At 45.6% G+C, this 22,927-nt stretch overlaps 1 protein-coding gene across 1 annotated transcript in view; it reads left to right on the top strand.

Moving 5' to 3' along the window:
- The window catches only part of LOC130374943 (neurexin-3b-like), a 221,925-nt gene that overhangs the window by 62,428 nt on the left and 136,570 nt on the right, over positions 1-22,927 (top strand). The window contains exons 7-10 of the mRNA XM_056581924.1: positions 41-44; positions 524-907; positions 19,885-20,088; positions 22,167-22,193. Of these exons, the coding sequence (XP_056437899.1) occupies positions 41-44; positions 524-907; positions 19,885-20,088; positions 22,167-22,193 (619 nt within the window). The remainder of the gene's footprint in view (positions 1-40; positions 45-523; positions 908-19,884; positions 20,089-22,166; positions 22,194-22,927) is intronic.

The raw sequence follows: 22,927 nt of genomic DNA on the forward strand, positions 1-22,927 counted from the left end.
TTTGTGATGTTTAACTGACTTGTTGTGCCTTCATTGACAGCACAGTGAGGACAGACATTAGAGGGGGTTGAAAGAGAGGCATGTGCATGTAGCGTAGGACAAATATGGGGTCGCTACGAGACGTATTAGGGCCTACACGGTTAGCCTTCCAGCAGGTTGACCCACCCACATTCCTGTTAGTAATATTGTGTTGATGGTAGTGTTCCAAACTAAACATCCACGTATGTGATTCTATGACTCAGTTCCGCAACATCATTTTGACTAACTCTTCTATTTGGCCAAATACTTCATCATGTTCTCCTGTGGATAATGTTTACTCCTTCATTATCAACTCCTACACTATGTACTCCGATTGACTATACACAAGCATCATTTCTGTATATTTCCGGTATATTTGTCCGAGTTGTTATTATTTTTCAACTAGTCCTGTACCCCCCGCTTGGTCGCGCAAACGTCCCACCTGGGGACCCGTACGGTACACCACCTCCTCTTATGTCATCCCCCCCCCCCCTCCACTCTCCAGGCATCATCTCGGTGAACAGCCGCCGCACGCCCTTCACGGCCAACGGAGAGAACGAGATCCTGGACCTGGAGGGGGACCTGTACCTTGGGGGTCTCCCCGACAGCCGGCCCGGCCTGGTGCGCCCCACCGAGCTCTGGACGGCCATGCTCAACTACGGCTACGTGGGCTGCGTGCGCGACCTCTTCATCGACGGCCGCAGCAAGGACGTGCGTCAGATCGCTCAGTCGCAGAACATGACGGGCATCCGGCCCTCCTGCAGCAAGATGGCCGCCAAGCAGTGCGACGCCAAGCCCTGCAAGAACCAAGGCGCCTGCAAGGAGGGGTGGAACCGCTACATCTGCGACTGCACCGCCACTGGCTTCTGGGCCAGCACCTGCGAACGGGGTAAGACCCGGGGGGGTAAGGGGGTGCAGGGGTGGGGTAAGGGGGAGTCACGGGTTGCTGGTTGTGTTCGTGCTTTCTCGGTCGGTTGTTGTCTTGTGTGCGATGAGTCGATGAGAAAAGAAACTTCCATTAGGGGAGCTGTCGCCACAGAGTGAGGTAGATTGATTTGGTGCCGAAGGATTCTTTTGAAGGTGTTTTTCTTTGAAGTGGTGCTCGTGTTGTTGTTGGGCTCAGCTGGGAAGGGGGCCATTTTGGTTTTGGGGTGACATTCCACTTTTGTCGGCCATGGCTGATAATAAATTTTAAAAAGAAGAATCATTCCAACGAGGCCATTTGTATGCCTACCTTGAATGGCGGAGTCGTTGCAGGATCACACTAGAATTCATTTTTTGTAAAGATGTTTCTGGAGCATCTTACCAAAATAATAAGCAAATCTCTCGCAACACTCGTTTCTTCAAAACAAGTGGACTGGGAGTAAAGCTAGTGTGACTCGCAACATTTTCTCTGCTGTATTTACGGCCGATGTAATGAAAGATTTAACAGGATTTTGCTTGTGTGCCGACTGGCTTTGAACAGCGGACTGTGAACCTTTTATTTTTTTTTCGGTTTTATTTCTCTTGAAGAAAGTTCTGGACCGAAATTGAACATGTCTACTGGGGGGGGAAATGGGTTCTCCTTGTCTGGGTTTTTAAGAGCTTTACCGCATTCATTATTCATGAGACGAAAGAGATAGGGACACCCTGCGCTGTAACGCTATGTTTTAGCAGGCGCTTGTTTGGCAGAGATTGTTTGTTTTGTTTTGTTTACGTAGCTTCCCGGGGTTCAGAGGGGATCTTTAAGTACTTCCATAGGACTTTATGGTGTGTGGAAAAAACAATGAAAACAGCTGAGAAGGAGTACACACAAGCTTCCTAGAGACCAGAAACACCAGACTGAATTGCGCTGGCAATCTTCTTTGTCAAGAAGGAGCCACTAACATGCTAGTAATAATTGTCTATCTATCTATCTGTCTGTCTCTCTATCTGTTTGTCTGTCTGTCTGTATGTCTCTGAAAGAAGAAAGGAAGGAAATAAAGAAGGATCCTTCATTCCTTCCTGTATGTCTGTCTGTCTTCTCTCTGTCTGGCTGCTCTCTCTTGGCCTGTGTTCTTCTTTCTCTCCTTCTCCCGTTCTGTCTGTCTTTCTTTTGTCCGTGTGTGTTTATGCGTGCAATTGAAAGGAAATCCAAGCCAATCGGTGCGCCGGTCCATTTCACCCTGCATCCCAGAAAGCTGACAGGGGAGGTAATCTTTCTCCCACATGTCCAGAGCGTCGCGGAAGAAGGAGCCTAGTTATCCTCCACTGTGCGCCTGAGTTCCCCCTCCCTCCGCCGGTTCTGTTCCAGGAGCCGGCCACGGCCACAGAATTTATAAGTCATACCGAAAAAATGGGAAAAAACAAATAGAAAGTACAAAAGCAGAAGGGTGGCGGTGTAGGGGAGGCACCGCTGCACACAGGGTGAGAATGTTCCCGTGCTCGCTCTCACGGAACGACTGCAGCTCGCTGACCTTCTGCACCCACAGGATAGGGGACACGCACGGACACCCACGTGCACGCCCGCCCACAGTGACATGCCCACTAACGCTGCCCACCTCTGGTGCGCCGCTCCGCCGACAAGACTCGGTGTGGAGGCTCCTCTCCGTCTGTCAGTGATGAGGTTGGCGGTGACCCCGCTCGGTCCCATGGTGCATCGGACCACAGGTCACCCAACCTAGTGAAGCACGCATTCTCTTGTTATTTCTTTGCTTTCTCTTTAACGGTAGTACTCTGTATACAAATGGGCTCGCGTGCTTTTTGCTTGACATCCATTTAAATCGAATACAAAACAATGCGACTGCATTGGCCACACTAGATGGAGAATATCTTTTTGCTTCACTTGCTATATACATAAACTCAAAAGTACATTACAAAAGGACACCGAGGGACATTGAACACATTCTAAAACATTAAAAAGCAGCAATATGGTGCTTGAGCTCATATCTACGTTACACAATGGCCAAACATCTTTTTTAATGAATCTGTTTTGCATTAATGTGGTAGAATCAAGCCCTTGTAGGCTTCAAGTGCGACAGAACCAGCAGCTACTTACATTCAAATGTTACAAAAGCGTTTGTGCTCATCCCTGCAATCCCATATGACCCTGAAACCGTTTGTGCTTAAGGTTGTTGTGTGTGTGGGTGTGTGGGTTTGTGTGTCTATATATGTTTGTGTGTGTGTGTGTGTGTGTGTGTGTGTGTGTGTGTGTGTGTGTGTGTGTGTGTGTGTGTGTGTGTGTGTGTGTGTGTGTGTGTGTGTGTGTGTGTGTGCATGTGGGTGCGTTTGTGTGTGCCTGCATGCTCACATGCATGTGTGTGTGTGTGTCTGTGCATCCGTGCATGCGTGTGTCTGTTCGTGCATGTGTGTGTCTTTGTGGTATAAATTGGTATAAATGGCCCATGGAACAAGATCTTCCATTAATACCTGGGAGCACACTTATGTGGCCCTCCCCTGTTCCTTTAAGAGCCCCGTGTGAGTCTCTGATGATCATGGTGAGATGTATGGTCACATGTATGGCGCCTACTATTGATCCAACGCACCGTTAAGTACAATAGAGAGAGTGAGAAAGAGGAGGGTAGAGGAAGAGAGAATGAGAGAGAGACAGACAGAGAGAAAGAGAGAGATGATGGCGATGATGACAGATAATTGGCCTGTGCAGTTGAGCTGATAGATCAGAGATCAAAACACGCAGAACCCCGCCGTTTGGGAGCCTTTGTACTGCTCTTAAAGGAAATGTATATATATGTGGAATGTGTGTGTGTGTGTGTGTGTGTGTGTGTGTGTGTGTGTGTGTGTGTGTGTGTGTGTGTGTGTGTGTGTGTGTGTGTGTGTGTGTGTGTGTGTGTGTGTGTTTGTGTATTTGTCCTCAGTGAGCATCTTTATTACTAATGAATCAACATTAAATTCCTTTGGCACAATGTTAAAAGCTTTTCTGTGTATAGCAAAAAATAAATAAACCTGGCAAGTATTTTACAATTTAATTGTAAAAAGTTATTATTGCATTTTATTCTCTTTTTAAATCCCTTTTGTGATCTTTGATAAATATTATATTAACAGTTGTTGGCAGTGTGGGCTTCTCCTCTCCAATTTGCGTTGCTGTGGTTATGTTTTTTGTCTGTCTGCTTAAAAAGTACTCTGAGGCATTGAGACATATTTAAGACTGTTTTGGAACTCCGACACCATGCAACTGACAGACACCACGACATCCTCTTCTGGCGGTTCCGCTTTGTCTGTACCTGGATCCAGATATAGAACCACAAGAATAACTCTCTCTCTCTCTCTCTCTCTCTCTCTCTCTCTCTCTCTCTCTCTCTGAGCGACTCCTCAACCGCTTTCTTTCAGCAACTTACTTTCTTACTTTTGTATTGTTCTCTCTCTCTCCCTCTCTCCCTGTCTCTTTCTCTCTCTCTCTCTGTCACACTTTCACTATATCATGGATCATTGAGAACATCTGTCTGTACATCTATCTTTCTTTCTTTCTCTCTCATTCTTATCTCCCCCTTTCCTACTCTCTCCTTCACTTTATTCGTTCCTCTCGTTTTCTATTCATTGCTTCGTTCTCTCAATTTATTTCTCTCTGTCCTCTACCTCATCCCTCTCCTTCTTCCATATCAGTCCATTTCCCTCTCTGTATATTTGTCCCTTCATAGCTTTATCTCTCTCTTTACCCTTCTCCTTTCTCTCACACTCCCCCTCTCTCTCTCTTTTTGTTTCTCTCTCTCACTTTAGTCGCCTCACTTTTTTTCTTCATATCACTGCATCCTCTCTCCTCCCTATCTATCCATCTATTTTCTCACGCCAACCCCCTCTCTCTTTACTGCTATCTCTCTATTTCTCCCCCACCACCTGTTCCTCCTCCCACCTCCCTCTTCTCTGTGGCAACATGTCATATTCGAACCCCATCCCCCAAGGGTGCTGTCTGAGGCTGTGATCAGAGATCTGCTCTACACACACACACACACACACACACACACACACACACACACACACACACACACACACACACACACACACACACACACACAAACACAAACACAAACACACACACACACACACACACACACACACATGTCGAGTCCGCAGGGTGCCAGCCTTGTGACAGCGGGTTCCAGACGCCCTAGATCTGTTGGCGTTTGGGTGTGTGTGCATGTGTGTGTGAGTGTGAGTGAGACTGAGTGTGTCATTGGGTTTGAGTGAGTGTGTGTGTATGGATGCCTGTGCCTCTGTGCGTGTGTGTGTGTGTGAGTGTGTTTAAGTTTTGTGTTTGTCAGTAGGGATTAATGTGTGCGTTTGCACGCCCGTGAACTCTGCTTTCTAATATTATATGCGGGTTGACAATATCCAGGTATTCAGTCTTGATCATGTGCCGGTGCGTTTGGTGTGTGTGTGTGTGTTGCCCTGCCAGAGCGATCCAGCGGTTAGGGGGAGTGAGGTCATAGGGGTTTTGCTACCGACAGACACTTCTTAGCTGGGTCGTGACCAAGAGCATAACGCTGCCCAACTCATCAGCCTGTGATCTGAATCCAAATGGGCCAGCCCGCAGTCCAGATGCCACCGTGTGTCTGTCGCACATGGGGTAGCTGGCCACTAGGAGTAGCTGTCCCCCCCCCCCCCAGCCGTCCCCCCCTCCCTCGTCCCCTCCTTCCTCCCGCGATGTGCACTGTTTGTATTATACCGAAGCAATGTACATGGAGATAGCTATGGTCCATAGCACAATTGCCTCATTTGCATATATATTTATATTTTTATGTACACTATTGGTTTTCCTCGGTAGCACTGATGAGTTTTTCATCGTGTTGTTTGGTTGGGTAAACTGAAAGACCAGTTTCTTCTTCTTTTTAAAGATTGTGTTTGTTAGAATGGAGATGCTCTCTCTCCCCCCCCCCCCCTTCCCCCCCCTCCCCCTGTTTTCCGAGCTGTAAGACTGATCATAATTAGGCTGAGTCAGGTCAACGTGTTGGATGACTCCATGTGGAGTGCAGGGGGGGTCTAAGGCTGGGGTCTCTGATTATCCCGGAGACAGACACACACAGCGGGCGATGAGGCTGCCCTGCTTCACTTCACCGCTCGGGTTCGCGTGCGTGATTCTTTCAGAGACTCCTTTAGGCGCTCATTTCTGCTTTGAATAACACGTCACACTCTAAGAAACCCAGTCAACCCGTTGAAGGTTCCTCCCAAGAGAAGTAAGGCAACCACAGGACGCCTTTCAGTTCACATCTCCTTTGCTCTGAAGTCTCTGAGAATCGGTCACGTTTCTTGTCCAACAGACGACGACCGCTGAGTCCTTTGAGCCCTCATCCAACAGTGAATTCAGATACGCATCAATGAGCAGGTTGGCAGCTAGGACACCTTTCTCAAACTTCGCCTTCAGGTATGCTGCAGATATGAAAGCCCCGCCCTAACCCCTGCCTAACCCTTCACTCGCCCCCACGACTGCCGACCCTGTGGACCAGAAAGGTGCCGCCCTCGGGCGGGCTGTGGCCGTGATCGTGTCGGGTAGGGTCAGCGTCGTGCTCGTGGTTTGCTCAGCAGTCAGCAAAAGCCTTCGTTCCTCCCAGTCGATAGATTATGGTCCCGATCCGACATCTGATAGTGGAGGAGACGGCGGTAAAGATAAGCAGTTGGCGTACGCGTAAATGATGGTCTTGTTTGGTTGTTTGTTTTGTTGTGTGTGCGTGTGATTGTGTGTGAGTGTGTGTGTGTGTGTGTGTGTGTGTGTGTGTGTGTGTGTGTGTGTGTGTGTGTGTGTGTGTGTGTGTGTGTGTGTGTGTGTGTGTGTGTGTGTGTGTGTGTGTGTGTGTTCCGCAATGTGCACGTGACTTGGGTGGTGTGTGTGACAAACAACAGTGCTGGTGGTGCTGTGGTGGGGTGAGATAAAGTAGCAGTTAATCAGGTAAATAGGCCCTGTAATGAAGTGTGTGTGTGTGTGTGTGTGTGTGTGTGTGTGTGTGTGTGTGTGTGTGTGTGTGTGTGTGTGTGTGTGTGTGTGTGTGTGTGTGTGTGTGTGTGTGTGGCAGTGTGTGTGGGTGAGAGAGGCTACTCGGCACCGAGCGATCCCAGAGAGACTCTCCCCTTTCTGCCTATCTCCCGTATCAAAGCACACACACACACACACACACATGCATGCGCACGCACACACACATGCACGCACACACGCACGTACAACGCACGCACGCACGCACACACACACAGTCTAACATAGTATGAGACTCAGGCGGACACCAAGACAAACAGACAGACAGACAGACACACACACACACACACACACACACACACACACACACACACACACACACACACACACACACACACACACACACACACACACACACACACACACACAGTCTAACATAGTATGAGACCCAGGCGGACACCAAGACAAACAGACAGACAGACAGACACACACACACACACACACACACACACACACACACACACACAGACACACACACACACACACACACACACACACACACACACACACACACACACACACACACACACACACACACACACACACACAGTCTAACATAGTATGAGACCCAGGCGGACACCAAGACAAACAGACAGACAGACACACACACACACAAACACACATATACATACACCCACACACCTACACACAAACACACATATACATACACCCACACACACACACAGATATACACAGACAAAGTATGAGACCCAGGCAGACACAAATACACACACACACACACACACACACACACACACACACACACACACACACACACACACACACACACACACACACACACACACATGCACTCAAATACAAATGTCATGTACACACAACAAACACAGAAACCACTCAAACACACAAAAAGCATACACAGACACACACACAAACACACAAACACACACACTCTGACACAGAGTTCCACTTGAGACAGATTGGATTGTGTCTAATGCATATTGCATCTCCCCTGACAACCTGCTGCCTCCCACGTGAGAGGCTGTGTTTTCCTCCTGTCAGCTTGGAGGGGCAGGAAGGGCTGAGGGCCACACACCCTGACTGTAGCTGACCCCCCACACACACACTCAGACACTCTCAGACGTACACATACACACACACACTGACATACACACACACACTTTGACGTGCAAACACACACACACACACACAAAAAAACATACACACATACACACGTACACACACAACAAATTTACACCGTACAATTATCTGTCAGAGGCGCCCGGTGATCTGAGCGTGGGTGAAATTACAGGTTACCATATGGCTTCTACAGTTTAATCATTGGGGGCGCTGGCAGAACGGACTATAAATGACATTAATACTCACTTCAGACCGTCACTACCGTCATGGCAACACACCAGCGCCACGGGCCCCGGAGACAAAAGAAAAACACTGAGGACGTTAAATGTTCCCGCTTCCTTTTTAAAGGAGCCGACGTTGGTTGACATTTTGGAAAGCGGCTTGGGACGATTGCCATTCTGTGTCACTGGGAGGCGTCTCTGATACGTTAAACATACAATTAGTGGACACCGATCAACGGCAGAGAGGCCGGGGAGGGCCCTGGAGGGTGGTTCAAGATAGGAGAATCAAACTGATGTAGAGCTAATGGAATAAAGGAATTGATTGTAATAAATATTACTTCTATTGTGAAAACACGAGGCAGAAAAAATCCCATGTCATAACCTTTAGAATTGCTAGATTGTCCTTTTTTTTAATCAATACGAAAAAATAATAATAAAGTTATAAAGACAACACAGAAAGAGACAAGTACAGACAGGTGAGGGGGGAAAAAAGGACCTTGCAAACCAATATGTAAATCATCATTCACTAAACTATCATTTGCATGTCTAAATGAAAAGGAAAAATGTTTGACTTGTTTTACCAAAGGAATGAGTCTTTTGTCTACACAATATGATCTGACACCACCGATCCAATATCAACACACACACACACACACACACACACACACACACACACACACACACACACACACACACACACACACACACACACACACACACACACACACACACACACACACACACACACGCATAACAATGTGTCGGAGGCGGTCTCTGATCGAAAATCATGAAGCATGAAAACGTCCCCATAAGTATTTCAACTCTCGAGTAACAGAATGCTCTAGGAACATGTAATTCATAATAGAAAATTAATAATTTGTCACTTCGGTCTGCGTGTTGTCAGGATGCATTCATGCCCGCACCATTGCTACGGTGTCACAATAGTCTTGACAGTTGGTTCTAAATTAAAGAACACAGTGCCAAAACATTGCAGCTCCATAAGGATAACAGCAGCCACTTTCAACTTGGCTGCTGTTATCTGTTGTTAAGATATAGTGAGATGGACAGTTATCGCTACGCTATCAGAGGTTTGTTGTATCTGCACAGACCGGGAGAGTATTGTGAAAGCTACTGGGACATGATTGAACTATCGCTGATGTACTCAGAAACCGTTATGTCAGTTACAGTGAGAAATGCTTTGGCTCTCACTCTCTCTCTCTCTTTTTCTCTCTTTCTATCTATTTCTCTCTCTACACTGCCGGATCATCTAGCTTTCCCTGTTGGGAAAATGCCTCTGTGTGCGTGTGTGTTTTATTTATGTTCACAAGTATTTATGTTCACATATGTAAAAGTATTAGCTTGAGAGTCAGTCAAAGCCTCTGCACTTTCCTGCCCTATTTTAGACTTTTCTTTCCCGGCCTCTTCTCGTTCCTTCTCTTCCATTCCAACTTTCTTCTCATCCCTTTCCTGTGATGTTTTCCTCTCCTCTCCTCTTCTCCCCACTCCTCCCCTCTCCTCTCTTCTCTTCTCTTCTCTTCTCTTCTCTTCTCTTCTCTTCTCTTCTCTTCTCCTCTCCTCTCCTCTCCTCTCCTCCCCTCCACTCCTCTCCTCTCCTCTCCTCCCCTCTCTTCTCCTCCTCTCCCCCTCTCCTCTCCTCTCCTCCCCTTCTCGTCTCCTCTCTCTCATCTCCCACCTGACCAACCTCTCCCTGTATAATTCCGTCCCCAAAAAAACATCCTCCTCCTCTCTCTCTCCCCTCCTCCCCCCATGCCCCTAAAGGGGAGATAACCGCCTTCTGTGGGTAAATTAATCTCCGCAGACAGAGAAAGTGACACCTCAAGGTCTGCCCTGAACCCTAGGAGTAGGCCAACGCTATACTCGCATAAACACACATCCACAAGAACCCAGTGAAGGGCAAAGAAGGAGAACGGATGACATAAAAAAAATCCTGTTCCTGCACGCCACCATGTTTGTTTTATAAAGCAGAAAGGCGGAAATGGGAGAGAGCCAGCGAGAGAGACACAGATAGGAGATTAAAGAGAAATGGGGATTTGTGAGGAGGAATGAGAAAGCAAAAATAAAATGTTAAAGGAAGAAGTGAAGAGAGCAGGAGGTAGACTCATGCTAGGTTTAATAATAGCTAACTTAATGATAACTGATTCCATGCAAATGCGATGGGGTGAGAAGGGTACGCTACCTCCACATACGGGAAGGTAGAATAAAAAAGCAATTACGGCAACTCTCACTTTCATTTCCGTAATGATCAAAATCATATCGTTTGCTCTCATGTTACCCGTGTTAAAATGATAGCATCCTCCCCTTGAAAGAAATGCATTGTGGTGCTTTTCTAAGGTGAAAAATGTTTACAGTGTATTTCTTCTTGAGTTCTTTCTATTTGTCTGCGAATATTGAAACTGAGTCTTTCTGGATCCGACAATAGGTTCACTTTTCCCAATGGCAATTTTCAATGTTTGTTGCAAGGTGACACATCTGATGAAACATCTGCATGTATTAACACCTGCATTACACCACCACTCTGGGTAATGTTCTAACACACACACACACACACACACACACACACACACACACACACACACACACACACACACACACACACACAATCAGACACACAAACCAACAAACATCCACACTCTTATCCTCCTCAGGCTTACCCCCTCCACCCACCTATCCTTGCGGGCTTCAGCTCAATTTATATGTGGCTTTCCGGCCTCTTTGATCCATCTTTATATTTTGACAAATTATTTCACCACCTTTATCCCTCTAAGCTGGTTTTTAAACGTTACCTTTTTGGGAGTCGTACGTGTGAAGAAATTAAATGAAATTCACGGCATTGTTTTGGTAGGCTGCGATGAAATATTCAAGTGTCTAGACTCTAGAGACCTATTTCAGTATGTCTGGTATTGGAGAAGGGATGTGCAACTGAGCTGTCCACCAATCAGGAGGCAGTAATTCCCTCCATTTGTTTTTAATGTGCTGTTCAAGATACACACTACCCATCTGGGCTTAAGTTGAGCAATTCCCACCCCATTATAAGCTCTGTCTGCCTACCTCAGGGAATATTCCAGCCCTCCTCAGCTTTTACCTGAAAGAAGAGAAAAATCGAATAAAATGCACAATAAATGCAACAGTAATGGGATATTCAAATGTGGTTGGGGGGGGGGACACAAACCCATCGTGGAAACATATAATGTATCACAGAATTGTTTGGTTGGTTTTGGCTGTTGGTATGGTGGAATTGAGAGAACTAAATGAGGGGAGATTGAATACTGCGAAACAGAATCACAACCCCTGGTCATGTCAGACAGCTGGGGAAATGATTAATTCAGACGATGTGCAATTGTTTGTGCGCTCTGTTGTCGGCATAAACATTGATATCTGCATGTGTTTTCGGTTGAGTGTGTGAATGTAAATGATTGCATAAAGTATGTGCTGTGGTGGTGTTTTATAACCCAGGGAAATATATTTAATAAAATGGTTTGGGTTCTTTATAGAAAGCTGCAACGCAAACGTTGAAAATGCTCAGGCCTAATCATGTCTCGCCTGCTCACTCGCCCCATCGCTGCATTGTTCTGTCGCAGATTTCTCGCTATTATGTTCTCTCGCCGGGTTGAAATAATTGAATTGCGCAGAATAATGACTCTGGTGTATGCACGGGAAGATCAGGTGTGTAACATGTTTTTGCCAGATCAGTAAGTGGCCGCAGAGAAGGCCCAATAGCGGCTCCCTCCTCCGAGGAAATAACCGTAGTTTGAATTTGATAAATGGCCCCCTGCTTACACTGTCCTCCCTGTGTCTGTTGCTCTGATGGTAGATGAAGGCAATGGGGGAGATGGAAGCACACAATCCATCTTCTCTCCTCCTCGGGTCCTCTCTTCTCCTCGCCTCCTATATATACACTCTGTGCTCCTCTCCCTCTCTCCACTCGCCTCTCCTATCGTGTGCCCTTGCCTCATCTCCTCCTCCACCTCAATCTTCTGCCCTCCTCTGCCATCTTCTCCTCTCTCTTGTTCGCATCTCCTCCTCCTCTCTCCTCTCTCTCCCCCTATTTTGATCTGCTTCTTCCCTCACCTCTCTCCTCCGTGTGCCTCTTCCGTGTTCTCCTCCTCCTCCTTCTCTATCATCCTCCCCCTCTCCTCTCCATCTCCACTTAACAACACCTCTCCTCCCCGCTCTGTTTCAAATCCTCTCCCCCCCCCGTCTTTTCAACACTCGACGGAGGCGTCTCAGTCTTCATTTCCGACCACCACCCCCCCCCTTCCCCCCATCCCCTATGTAACCTCATAATCATCCCCATCCTGTCTCATCGCCCACCCCATCCCCCGTTGCGGTCTCTCTTGACACGTCCGTCCCTCCGTACGCCCGTCCCCTCGGATCAGATCCAGTCCACGCGGTGGGTTCGTCAGCCACCAACACCACCACAGAGTCACACAAGCTGGCCAGCGCCACCACCCCGCTCCTGATGAAATGCTACACTGACGGAAAACCAGACGTTTTTTAACCGCTGTCGGATTTAGTTAATTAAAAAATGAGATGGACGGATGAGTGAAAGCAACAAGGGCAAAGCGGACATTTCCTCTTGGTGTGTATGTGTTTGTGTGTCTCTTCTCCTCACATTAAGTGTCTGTCCCTCTATCTATATCGTATCTCCAGAAAGGCACACCTTGGGGTGCGGGGAAATGAAGAGAAATGGGAGAGAAAGAAACATATTGAAAGAGAGCGAGAGTGAAAAATATATAAAGTGACATTCACGTTGAGAGAGAGAAAGTGTGACAGATCTTGAAGAGATGGAGAGAAGGGGAGAGAGAGCGAGAGAAAGGAAAAGAGAGGGAAAGATAGAAATAGAGAAGGGCCAGATAGAGAGAGATTAAGGCGAGGAGAGGGAGGGAGAAGGAGATTAGGAGAGATGGAAAAAGAAAAAAAGTGAGAAGATAGAATGAGGGTGAGATGGAGAGAGAGAGGGAGGCAGAAAAAGGGAGAGAAAAGGAAAGGGAGGGTGAAAGAGGACAAGGAGAAATAATGAAACATAGCGCATAAAAGCTCCTACGGCCTGCAGTGCTCGTCCATCTGAGAAATTGACAAGTCCCCAAAGCTGGTCGCGGCAGCAGGCTGCTACTGTGGGGGGGGGGGGAAGCCACGTCCTCGGGCTTTGCTAGCTAGCTTCAGGGATTTAGAAAGAAGGAGAAGAACTGATCCAAAAAATATCAATTTATATATTGCAGCAATGAATTCTAGTCCAGTCGACCTCCACAGTCTCGTCTTGTTCCCAGTGCGCTAATTACCTCGCGCACCGAGATGACCTCCACTGGTTATTTCTAATGGCAAACTGTTTTGTTTTTGGCTGCGTCATTCCCCGAATGGGCTTCAGGGGGAGCCTTGTATAGAGAAACCCAACTCTGTTTCACTGGTTCACCGATAGAGGAGATCGGCCATGCCGTTTATTTCCAGCGACCGTCCCCTCCGGGATGTGACCGGCCATTTTTTGGTCTTGTGCCTCTTCTGTGTCTTGTCCCTCTGCTTTTATGTCTTCTATTTATTTTCATTTCTCTTCATCCTCTAACATATCTCATCCTGTCCAGAGACCATGTATGTGTTCACCACGGTAATGACCAGCTTGGACCACAATAGCAACTGTTGCCTACTAAACTGGTCACCAATGACCAGGTCACCCGAACAGATCCTTACATTTTTTCTTATAATACTTTATTTTCATGTGCTATTCTGCTGTGACACCCACATGTCTCATCTGTGATTAACAAACTTATCTTACGAGGAAGTTGTATGTTTTTAATGTGACTTTCATCTCGGATAAGAAAGTTGAAGGTTTAGGCATGAGAGTCAGGACGGATTATAGTGGCTAGGGTTCTCAAATAGAGAGGAAAATACTGGATTTCATGTCCCAATGTCAACCACCGACCTATAGACCTATAGGCCTCCCTAAACAAGATGCCTCACCCCCTACCTGCTATTTAATGAAACGTACATGCATGGACTGCATGCAAGTGGATTTGGATGAATGCATTTGTTAAATAATCAAATAGTAAACAGATACAACTGGTGAAGGCTGCAATCACAATACGAAGCTGGGAAACAAATCATCCGTGTGTCGAGCGTGACGCGGTGAAGACATCATGGAGTGACCCTGCGCCTGATCCATAAAGCCTGTTCAATATGTTGGCCATGCCCCAGCCCCGCTTATCACCTCACAGTCCCCGTCGGATATACTTTAAAATCCCGATAAATCGCTCTCTTCTGTGCCCAATCTAAGCGCGGCATGTGGCAGCTTGTGGACGGAGAAAAAAAGAGAAAACAGACCACCGGATAATCCCTGGCTGCTCATTGGTCGCTGGCCCCTTTCTGAGTTTCCATTGTATAAGGTGGAGGATGATGTAATGGTGCCCGGGGTACATGCGTTGATGAAACCAAAACCAGGACATGGTGTCTGGTTGTTGAGTGGTTTTACGTCACTTGGAAATCCACTTAGGAGGGAATTTGGTTGAGAAAAACACACTGTGAAAAATTGTAAACGATAACAATGATGTTTTTTTTTTTTTTTATTAAGGTATACTCTGTTTCTATATTAGCTTAACGATTAAGGATCTTGTTTTTTGCAAGGAATAACTAAATAAATGCACAGATAATTAAAACATTAATAAATAAAGCTTTAAAGATGTAAACTTTATTAGTACCAATTTTGGCTTTGCCTTGTTTGTGTATGTGTGTGTGTGTGTGTGTGTGTGTGTGTGTGTGTGTGTGTGTGTGTGTGTGTGTGTGTGTGTGTGTGTGTGTGTGTGTGTGTGTGTGTGTGTGTGCGTTTGCGTGCACTGAATATTGTCCAAGGCCAAAAACCTCCTCTGTCAAGTGGCAGCATTTCCCACCCCTTATGAACAGCCTGTTATGAATAAGGAAAACACAGAGAAAACCCACACAAACAACATAATCATGCACACAATTTTGTGGCACATGTGATTGGAGATGAAGGAGACAGACTGATTTACAACATCCATCCCAAATTGATTTGTTGATCTTTGATTTAAATGCTCTATCCAAAGCCAACCTTTCCTTTACTTTCTCTCTCTCTCTCTCTCTCTCTCTCTCTCTCTCTCTCTCTCTCTCTCTCTCTCTCTCTCTCTCTCTCTCTCTCTCACATGCATGCACAAACACACACACGCTCAAGCACACACATACAGGGTGTGAAAGAGCTCTTCCATGAAGTGCAATCACCTGCATTGTTTGCTGGTGCTTCAAACCCATTATTAGCCTACAGCTATAATCAGCGCCGCTGTCTTCGCTCTTTTCTCGGATAACGTTTCATTTCCCTTCCTGTGGTTTGAGTTGAAGTTCAACCATCTGTTCCTCGATTTGCCACAGCCACTGAAACACTTTGAAAAACACTTGGATGAACACAGCCGGTAAAAAACAGGCTTTTCTGGCTTGTTATTTGCCCACTTTAAAAGGCTATACATTAGCGGGGGTTAGGGTATCTTGCTAGAGGACACAAGCCCTTGTACACATTCTATGGTTGGAACCCAGAACTTAGCTTCAGTTGGCGTTCAAAAACCCTAACCACTTATCGTAGTACTACATGCATGTAACACATGATGAATATGAATCTCTACGTCTCCTGTCCTGTAAATTGTGTGTTTTGTTTGTTTGAAGTTCTATGCTGCCCTCTTGGCCAGGTCTCTCTTGAAAAAGATGAGACTGTATTTTATTTATATATTATATATTAATATTATAATATTATATGATATTAATTATATCAAACTAGAAAATGCATTTCCTGCAAAAAATGCGGTGAGTGCTGTAGTACAAAATTAGGTTGAAAATATTTTTTAATAAAGCCACATAGATTATAAAAGAAACGTTAAACGGCTTAAATCAAGTGAAGGGATTTGAACAAAAGTTCAAAAGTCTGAATGGAGTAAACAATGTAAACATGCTCACCATTTAAGAAAAAGTAAATGGTTGGAAACAAATAAAGTGACAGCTGAATGAAAAGCCCAAAGCATTGCTAAAAATGCAGAAATGGAAAAGGTCAAATGTATTGCCCTGCACAGCTGGTGTGTGTGTGTGTGTGTGTGTGTGTGTGTGTTTAAATGATATTGAAATTCCGTTTGGATATTATTAAAGATACAATTGTGTAGATTTGTTAAATGGTTTGAACGAAGATAAACGGTGAAAATTGATTTAGTTACGTCTTAAACTGTTTGAAGTACCAGAGGACGGCCCTGCCGTCTTCCCATTGACTCCCATATTTAAAAAAGATAATATTTTAAAAGTAGAATATTTTAAAAATCTGAAAATAAGCGCGTGATTCCAAGCTATTCTGAATATTTTAATTTAAATGGAGTCTCTAGGTGAAAAATTGAGGAAGGAGATAGGTCCCAAAGTAGGTAGAGAATAATAAAGAAAGAAAGAATGAAACTTATGAAGAACATAGTTGAGCGCTGCATGCAGCACTCACCTAATCATACTTATGTAATCCAATGAGGGAATCGATGCCAAAGCTAGAGTTTAAACGCCTCAGTTCTCTGTTCTTAACCTGTAGACTCCAGTACTGTCTATTAAACCCGTGTGTGTGTTTGTGTGCGTGCGTGTGCGTGTGTGGTTGAGGGGAGAGCGAGAAACAGTAAAACAACAGTGTTCTGACCCGAGATAACAACCCACAGCTGCAAGTAATGCGTTCTGTTTCACAGCACAGCATTCAAAGCGTTTTTAGATGAGAAATCTAAAGGCTGAGCGTTGACAAGAGTGCCTTGGCATAGATGGGATGTGTTTTCCTTGACAATATCACGTTTAAAAAATGTCTCAACAGGATTTACTTCTTTCATGCCAGGTGTTCCTATCAACCGTAACACATCAGAGATATGGTTTTTTGGAAGGTGTTTGGTTTTTTGGTCTATTTAAATGATGACACTTTCTGGAAAATCAGCTTGCAAGCAGGGTTTATTCAGAATGTGAGAAGAGTATAACATTTTTTAATGTCGTTCCAGTAAAATCCCCCAGTGAATACATCTCTTTTGTATAGATATGTATCCTCTCGACCTTGAGAGATTACTTTTTTCTTTACTTAATGTACTGCTGTAAAACTGAGTGTAGTGCAACCATACCTTATGTATTATTTATACATGAATCCACATCTTGACAGAAATATATATGTATCTAAACACATACAAAAAAAATCAACATGCACCCCCATATTCACAAAAATGTGTCTTCTATCAGTAATTACATGAAAATGGCCAAAATGGTTATTGGACAATTTGAGCTACTGCATTTTCACTACACACACACACACACACACACACACACACACACACACACACACACACACACACACACACACACACACACACACACACACACACACACACACACACACACACACTGTTGGCCCTGTGTTCTGTCAAAACACAGTGAAAGCATCACATTGACTTGGCTCTGCCTTTGTCATATGTTCTCTGTTTGGGCCGTCGTGTCCTTGTCTGTCACTCTGGGTGTTCAGAGGTGCAGATTGGTTCCCATCCAGACGAGTCCCCATTGTAAACGCCTGGAGACCCGGGGATCAATACACGGCCCGTCACTTAGCAGATGTGTCTGCATGAGGAGCGCGCGCATGTGCGCGCGCGTGTGTGTGTCACTTGGCAGCGATGTGTGTTGATGTGTTTATACACCTGTGTATCTGTATGTGTGTGACTGTGTGTGCTTGTTTTCTTCTGTTTCTTTGTGTCAATTGCTTTGTCTGTGTTTGTGTCTGTGCGCCTGTTTCACTTGTTTTGTGTGTGTGTGTGTGTGTGTGTGTGTGTGTCTGCCTATATGTGTGTGTGTGTGTGCATATTTATGTGTGCGTGTGTGTGCCTGACAGCTTGAGAGTGAAACACTCAGAGAGAGAGGTAAGCTGTGTGATTTAAGATGGAGCCGAGGAACAGTGAGTCAAGGTTTCGCTGACCTGCAGGGGACCAGGCCTTCTCCCCCCATCAACAGCTTGCCCAGACAATGGACTCCTCAGCAGGCCCCTGTAGCAGGAGCTCTGGTAGAAACACATTCCCATTCAACAAAAGGGGTCTGCGTGAAAATAAAATGGTCCTTGGTGAGAGGACTTCTGCAATACCCCGTCGCTTTAAAGTGAATCATCATTTCCATACAGGTATGGATGTGAACAATCGAAACGCATAACAATTTGAATTGGATTTGAGTCCTGCACATTCTGCTGCGGAGTCGCCATGGTAAATCCGACCTATGTTCGCCGGAATTTGTGTTGCATTTTTTTTAGTGAATAACATCTAGTATCAGAAACAGACATTTGAGTCAGCACGATGCGTTCTGCACTCAACAAAGAGTGACATAGTACATCTCCCATCATCTGCCCCAGTGTTAACCAGGCACCAGAAACATAAATGTAACATGCCATTACGTAGTGTCACATCGGGATGCAAGTGACTCAGCCCTCGGAGGTCTCTCACCTTCCTGCTCGGCATGCTTACCACACTCTCAAATAACGGTGAGGTTCCCACCCTAGGGCCATTTTCCCCTGCGTAGCGGTGGTGTCAAAACAGGTATTTCACAGATGGTCTGCCTTTTAATATGTCTCTCTCCCCCATCCTCGCCCCCTCCCTTCCCCAAGAGCCTTTCAGTGTGTTGACTGGTGTCTCTCTCCCGCTCTCTCACCCTCGCTCTCTCTCTCTGTCTTTGGGTTGTCCAAGCTAACCTTCATAGGGTTGTGTTATGAACCATACACGTCCTCTGACATGCAGTGATTGTTATGCGTGTGTGTGTTTGAGTCAGTGCAACCCTTGAGCCCCTGTGAGCTTTGATGTATCACAACGCACATTTGTGTGTGTGTTGTTAGTGCGTGAGAGACTGGGTCCTTGTACTGAGTCTCTGTTCATCTGGAGAGAGAGAGAGAGAGAGAGAGAGAGAGAGTAATGGCGTTGTGATGGAACATTCCCCTTAATGAGTGGTGCCATGCAAAGGCCTTTGCGCTTTACCATATTAACACCAGTGCTGAAAGTCACGGGGAATCGCTTTCTGTGCAGTTTTCTCCCCATTAAGGTTAACTGGAAAGCCTTGCTTCCGGAGTACCGTCGGCTAGTAAAGGACGAGGCTTGCGTTGTCCTTACAAGCTGTCGTGCTCGTATACGTGTGGCTCGATTTGAGAGCCGTGGCCTGGTACTGCAGTGTGTTATTACGTGGGATTTCACATGGGCTGATTTTGTGTGGCTGTTATGACTAAAGTAGATGTGAATATATAGATTATATATCAATGCATACTAAACACACACTACCTTTATGTGATGGTAGTGTGTGCTGAATTGAAATAGTAAATAACGGTGATCCATCCCAGAAAAGCATCAGGGTGTTTGTAATTGTGTTCTCTTCCACTGCTTCGAATTCCTCTAATGTCTGTTTTCCCCCCTCTGCTGTCCTCTCTCCCATCTCCTCCTCCCCTTCTTTCTCCTCCCCTCTCCAATCTCCTCTCTCCGGTCTCCTTTCCTCCCCATTCTTCTCTCTCCTCTTCCTCTCTTTTCCTCTCAACCACTCCTCTCTCCCCCCAAACCCCACCCCACTCCTCCCCCTCACCCCTCACAGAGGCCTCGGTGCTATCCTACGACGGCAGCATGTACATGAAGGTGGTGATGCCCACCACCATGCACACGGAGGCTGAGGACGTGTCCCTCCGCTTCACGTCCCAGCGGGCATTCGGCCTGCTCATGGCCGCCACATCGCGCGACTCGGCCGACACGCTCCGCCTGGAGCTGGACAGCGGCCGGGTCAAGCTCACCGTCAACTTAGGTAACGTATGAGTTCAGAAAGAGCCAACGCCGCCACCACCACCGTTGCCGTCGTAGCCCCCTGTTGGCCGGCCGGCTGAACTTCATCTCGGCAGTCGGTGATTTCTAAAAGTTGTGTTTTTTTTTGCGTGTTTATTGTTAGATGTTTTATCGTTTTTGGTAGTGTGTTTTTACATTTTGTTTGTTTTCCCGTTTATCGAGTTGGATGATTTTGACGTATCCTGGAGCTATGCTAACAATGTGTTTTTTTGTTTATCATGCGTTTGGAAGTTTGCCTTTGTAGTTGCATGTATATATTATTTTTGATTTGCCTGGAGCGTACTGTGTTCTGCTTTGATGCTAGCTATCTCCATCGAGTAATTCACTGTGTCCATACGAGTCTTAACATCTGATTACCACATCCATTCTACCACATGTGTTTTTTATCTAAACATATATGCCACAAAATGTATTCAACTCCATGCAAGACACACCGTTTATACCCCTTTCAATTAACAGGTCACAACACTGAGCGTTTTTATCAGAATTTTGCTTTATTTGCCTACATGAAGCACCCCTAGAGAAAAAAATGCCAATTCTGGACTTATATCAGATCAGTCACTTCATAAATTGACAACATCACTCTTTTGAGACACATTTAAACATTTTCCTAGCTTTACTAGTCTCAATCTCATTGTGTCTCTTGTGAGTTATTTTTTCTCAACCCTTTCTTTGTTTTTGTCTTCTCCCTCACAGTAGCAGGTTACACCACGGTTTCTCTATAGTCTTGCGAATCACCCCGTCCCACCCCCACCCCCACACCTTGTTTTAAGATGGCACTCACCCCTTCAACGGCCCAGAGCCTGCGGCCTGCATGGCAAACAGCCTGGAACCCCCTGCGAGACCCCCAGCACTTTCTACAGGGACCCCCGTCCCAAGGCACACTTTCTGGAGAGAGAGGAAGACGTAGGAGGAGCGAGAGGCGTAGGAGAATGGAGACAGATTTGAGTGGGGTAGATCATTGTCCACCATCGTCATCTTTAGATACATTTTTATAAAGGATCCAAAGGCGATTGACAACCACAATTGGTCCTCTCACCTATAGGAATGCAAGACAAGCTACTCACACACTTAATTACACAAACTCATTTACTCACACCTACAACATAATACCCCAATATCGAATACCCAAATTTGTAGTAACCACAGAAAACAATTAAATACAAGACTGTTGTTTTCAGAGAGCAATGGCCGTTATACACATGGAACCGGAGATAGGATATCGACCGAGAAGGAACAGATGGTAATAGATGGACAGTTAGGGGTTATCTCAGAGAGAGAGTGTGAGTCCGTCTGTACGGTGCTGGGTGCTGTCTGGCTCCGGGCTGTTTGTTTCCACTCTCCTGTCGTGGTTGATGGTACATGAAGGGACATGGTCACGTTGATCCCAACCCTGTGAACTCTAGACGCCTCTTGACACAATCAAATTCAAATTATTATGAGATTTTACATTTCCTCAAACGAAGCCAAAGATGTTTGGAATTTAGCCTTTAAACAAGAAGAAGGCAATCATTGAGGCAACGGTCTGCACATAAGCCGACCGTTTGATTTGGAGAGAGGGAGGTTTGGGAGATCGATGTGGCCATTTTTATTTCCAAGCGACCATCTCTTTTAATCCATGTATCAGGTTCAATTTCACTTTTAACAAAGTATGCTGAAAACACATTACATAAGAATATAGCAATTAAAAACATGACGGGTGATCAATCTTTGTTGATCCATTTCAATTGTAAAGTAGTCAATTGGTTCAATAACTAAACTGGCAGAACATCGATGATTAGCCAATGTATTGACTCAAGAAAAAGGCCAATCAGACGATCAGTATTGGCCTCAACCTGACATAACAAAGCAACAACAACAACGACAGCAACTCAACCATAACCTGTCTGGGTAAAAATAAAAAAAGATGGTCGTCGTGGTTATGTGACCATCCCCGGGAAGGTGGCGTTACTTTGTACTCTAATGGAAGTCTGCAGCGATAACCTTGAAGGATGCGATTTCATCTGTCACCTTGTTCTCGCCCTCCCCTCCCCCATCTAGACTGTGTGAGGATAAACTGTAACTCCAGTAAGTCGCCACTCCGCTTCCGGAGAATTCTACCTTCAATCTGTTGTTTCTTTAATTAATAGAGTCGCGTGTGCTATGTGTGTGTGTGCGTGGGCTGTGTGTGTGTCCTGTATGCGTGTGTGTGTGTGTGTGTGTGTTTATATGGTTCTATGGTGTGTGTGTGTGTGTGTGTGTGTGCTGTTTGCGTGTGTGTGTTTATATGGTTCTATGGTGTGTGTGTGTGTGTGTGTGTGTGTGTGTGTGTGTGTGTGTGTGTGTGTGTGTGTGTGTGTGTGTGTGTGTGTGTGTGTGTGTGTGTGTGTGTGTGTGTGTGTGTGTATATGATGTGTGTTTGTGTGTATATGTGTGTGTGCATGTGTGACTGCTGGAGGAGCGATATGAGGATTGCGCAAGATAAGAAAATGATTTAATAATAAATTGCTGTTGACATCAAAGTAAATTAAGCTATTACTGCTGGATTCATGTTTTAGTTGCATTTTTCTAATTAACTCAGCCGACTACTTTGTCGGTGCCCAGTATTTCTGATTTGTATCTATGGCTAGTATTATTTAGTGTGTTACTCTCTATAATCCACTGACAGCAAAATAATAATTTCTGCAACTTCTTTTGTACTTTTCCAGGATATGTCCTTTTGCTTAACATGTTCATCATGTAATATTTATGTTAGTATTTGTTCAAGTGATATGCTTGCTAATACTTAAATTGGGGTCTCACGCACCATCTCTCTTCAACGC

This window comes from Gadus chalcogrammus, chromosome 21 (genome assembly GCF_026213295.1).
Source record: "Gadus chalcogrammus isolate NIFS_2021 chromosome 21, NIFS_Gcha_1.0, whole genome shotgun sequence".
Classification (NCBI taxonomy): domain Eukaryota; kingdom Metazoa; phylum Chordata; class Actinopteri; order Gadiformes; family Gadidae; genus Gadus; species Gadus chalcogrammus.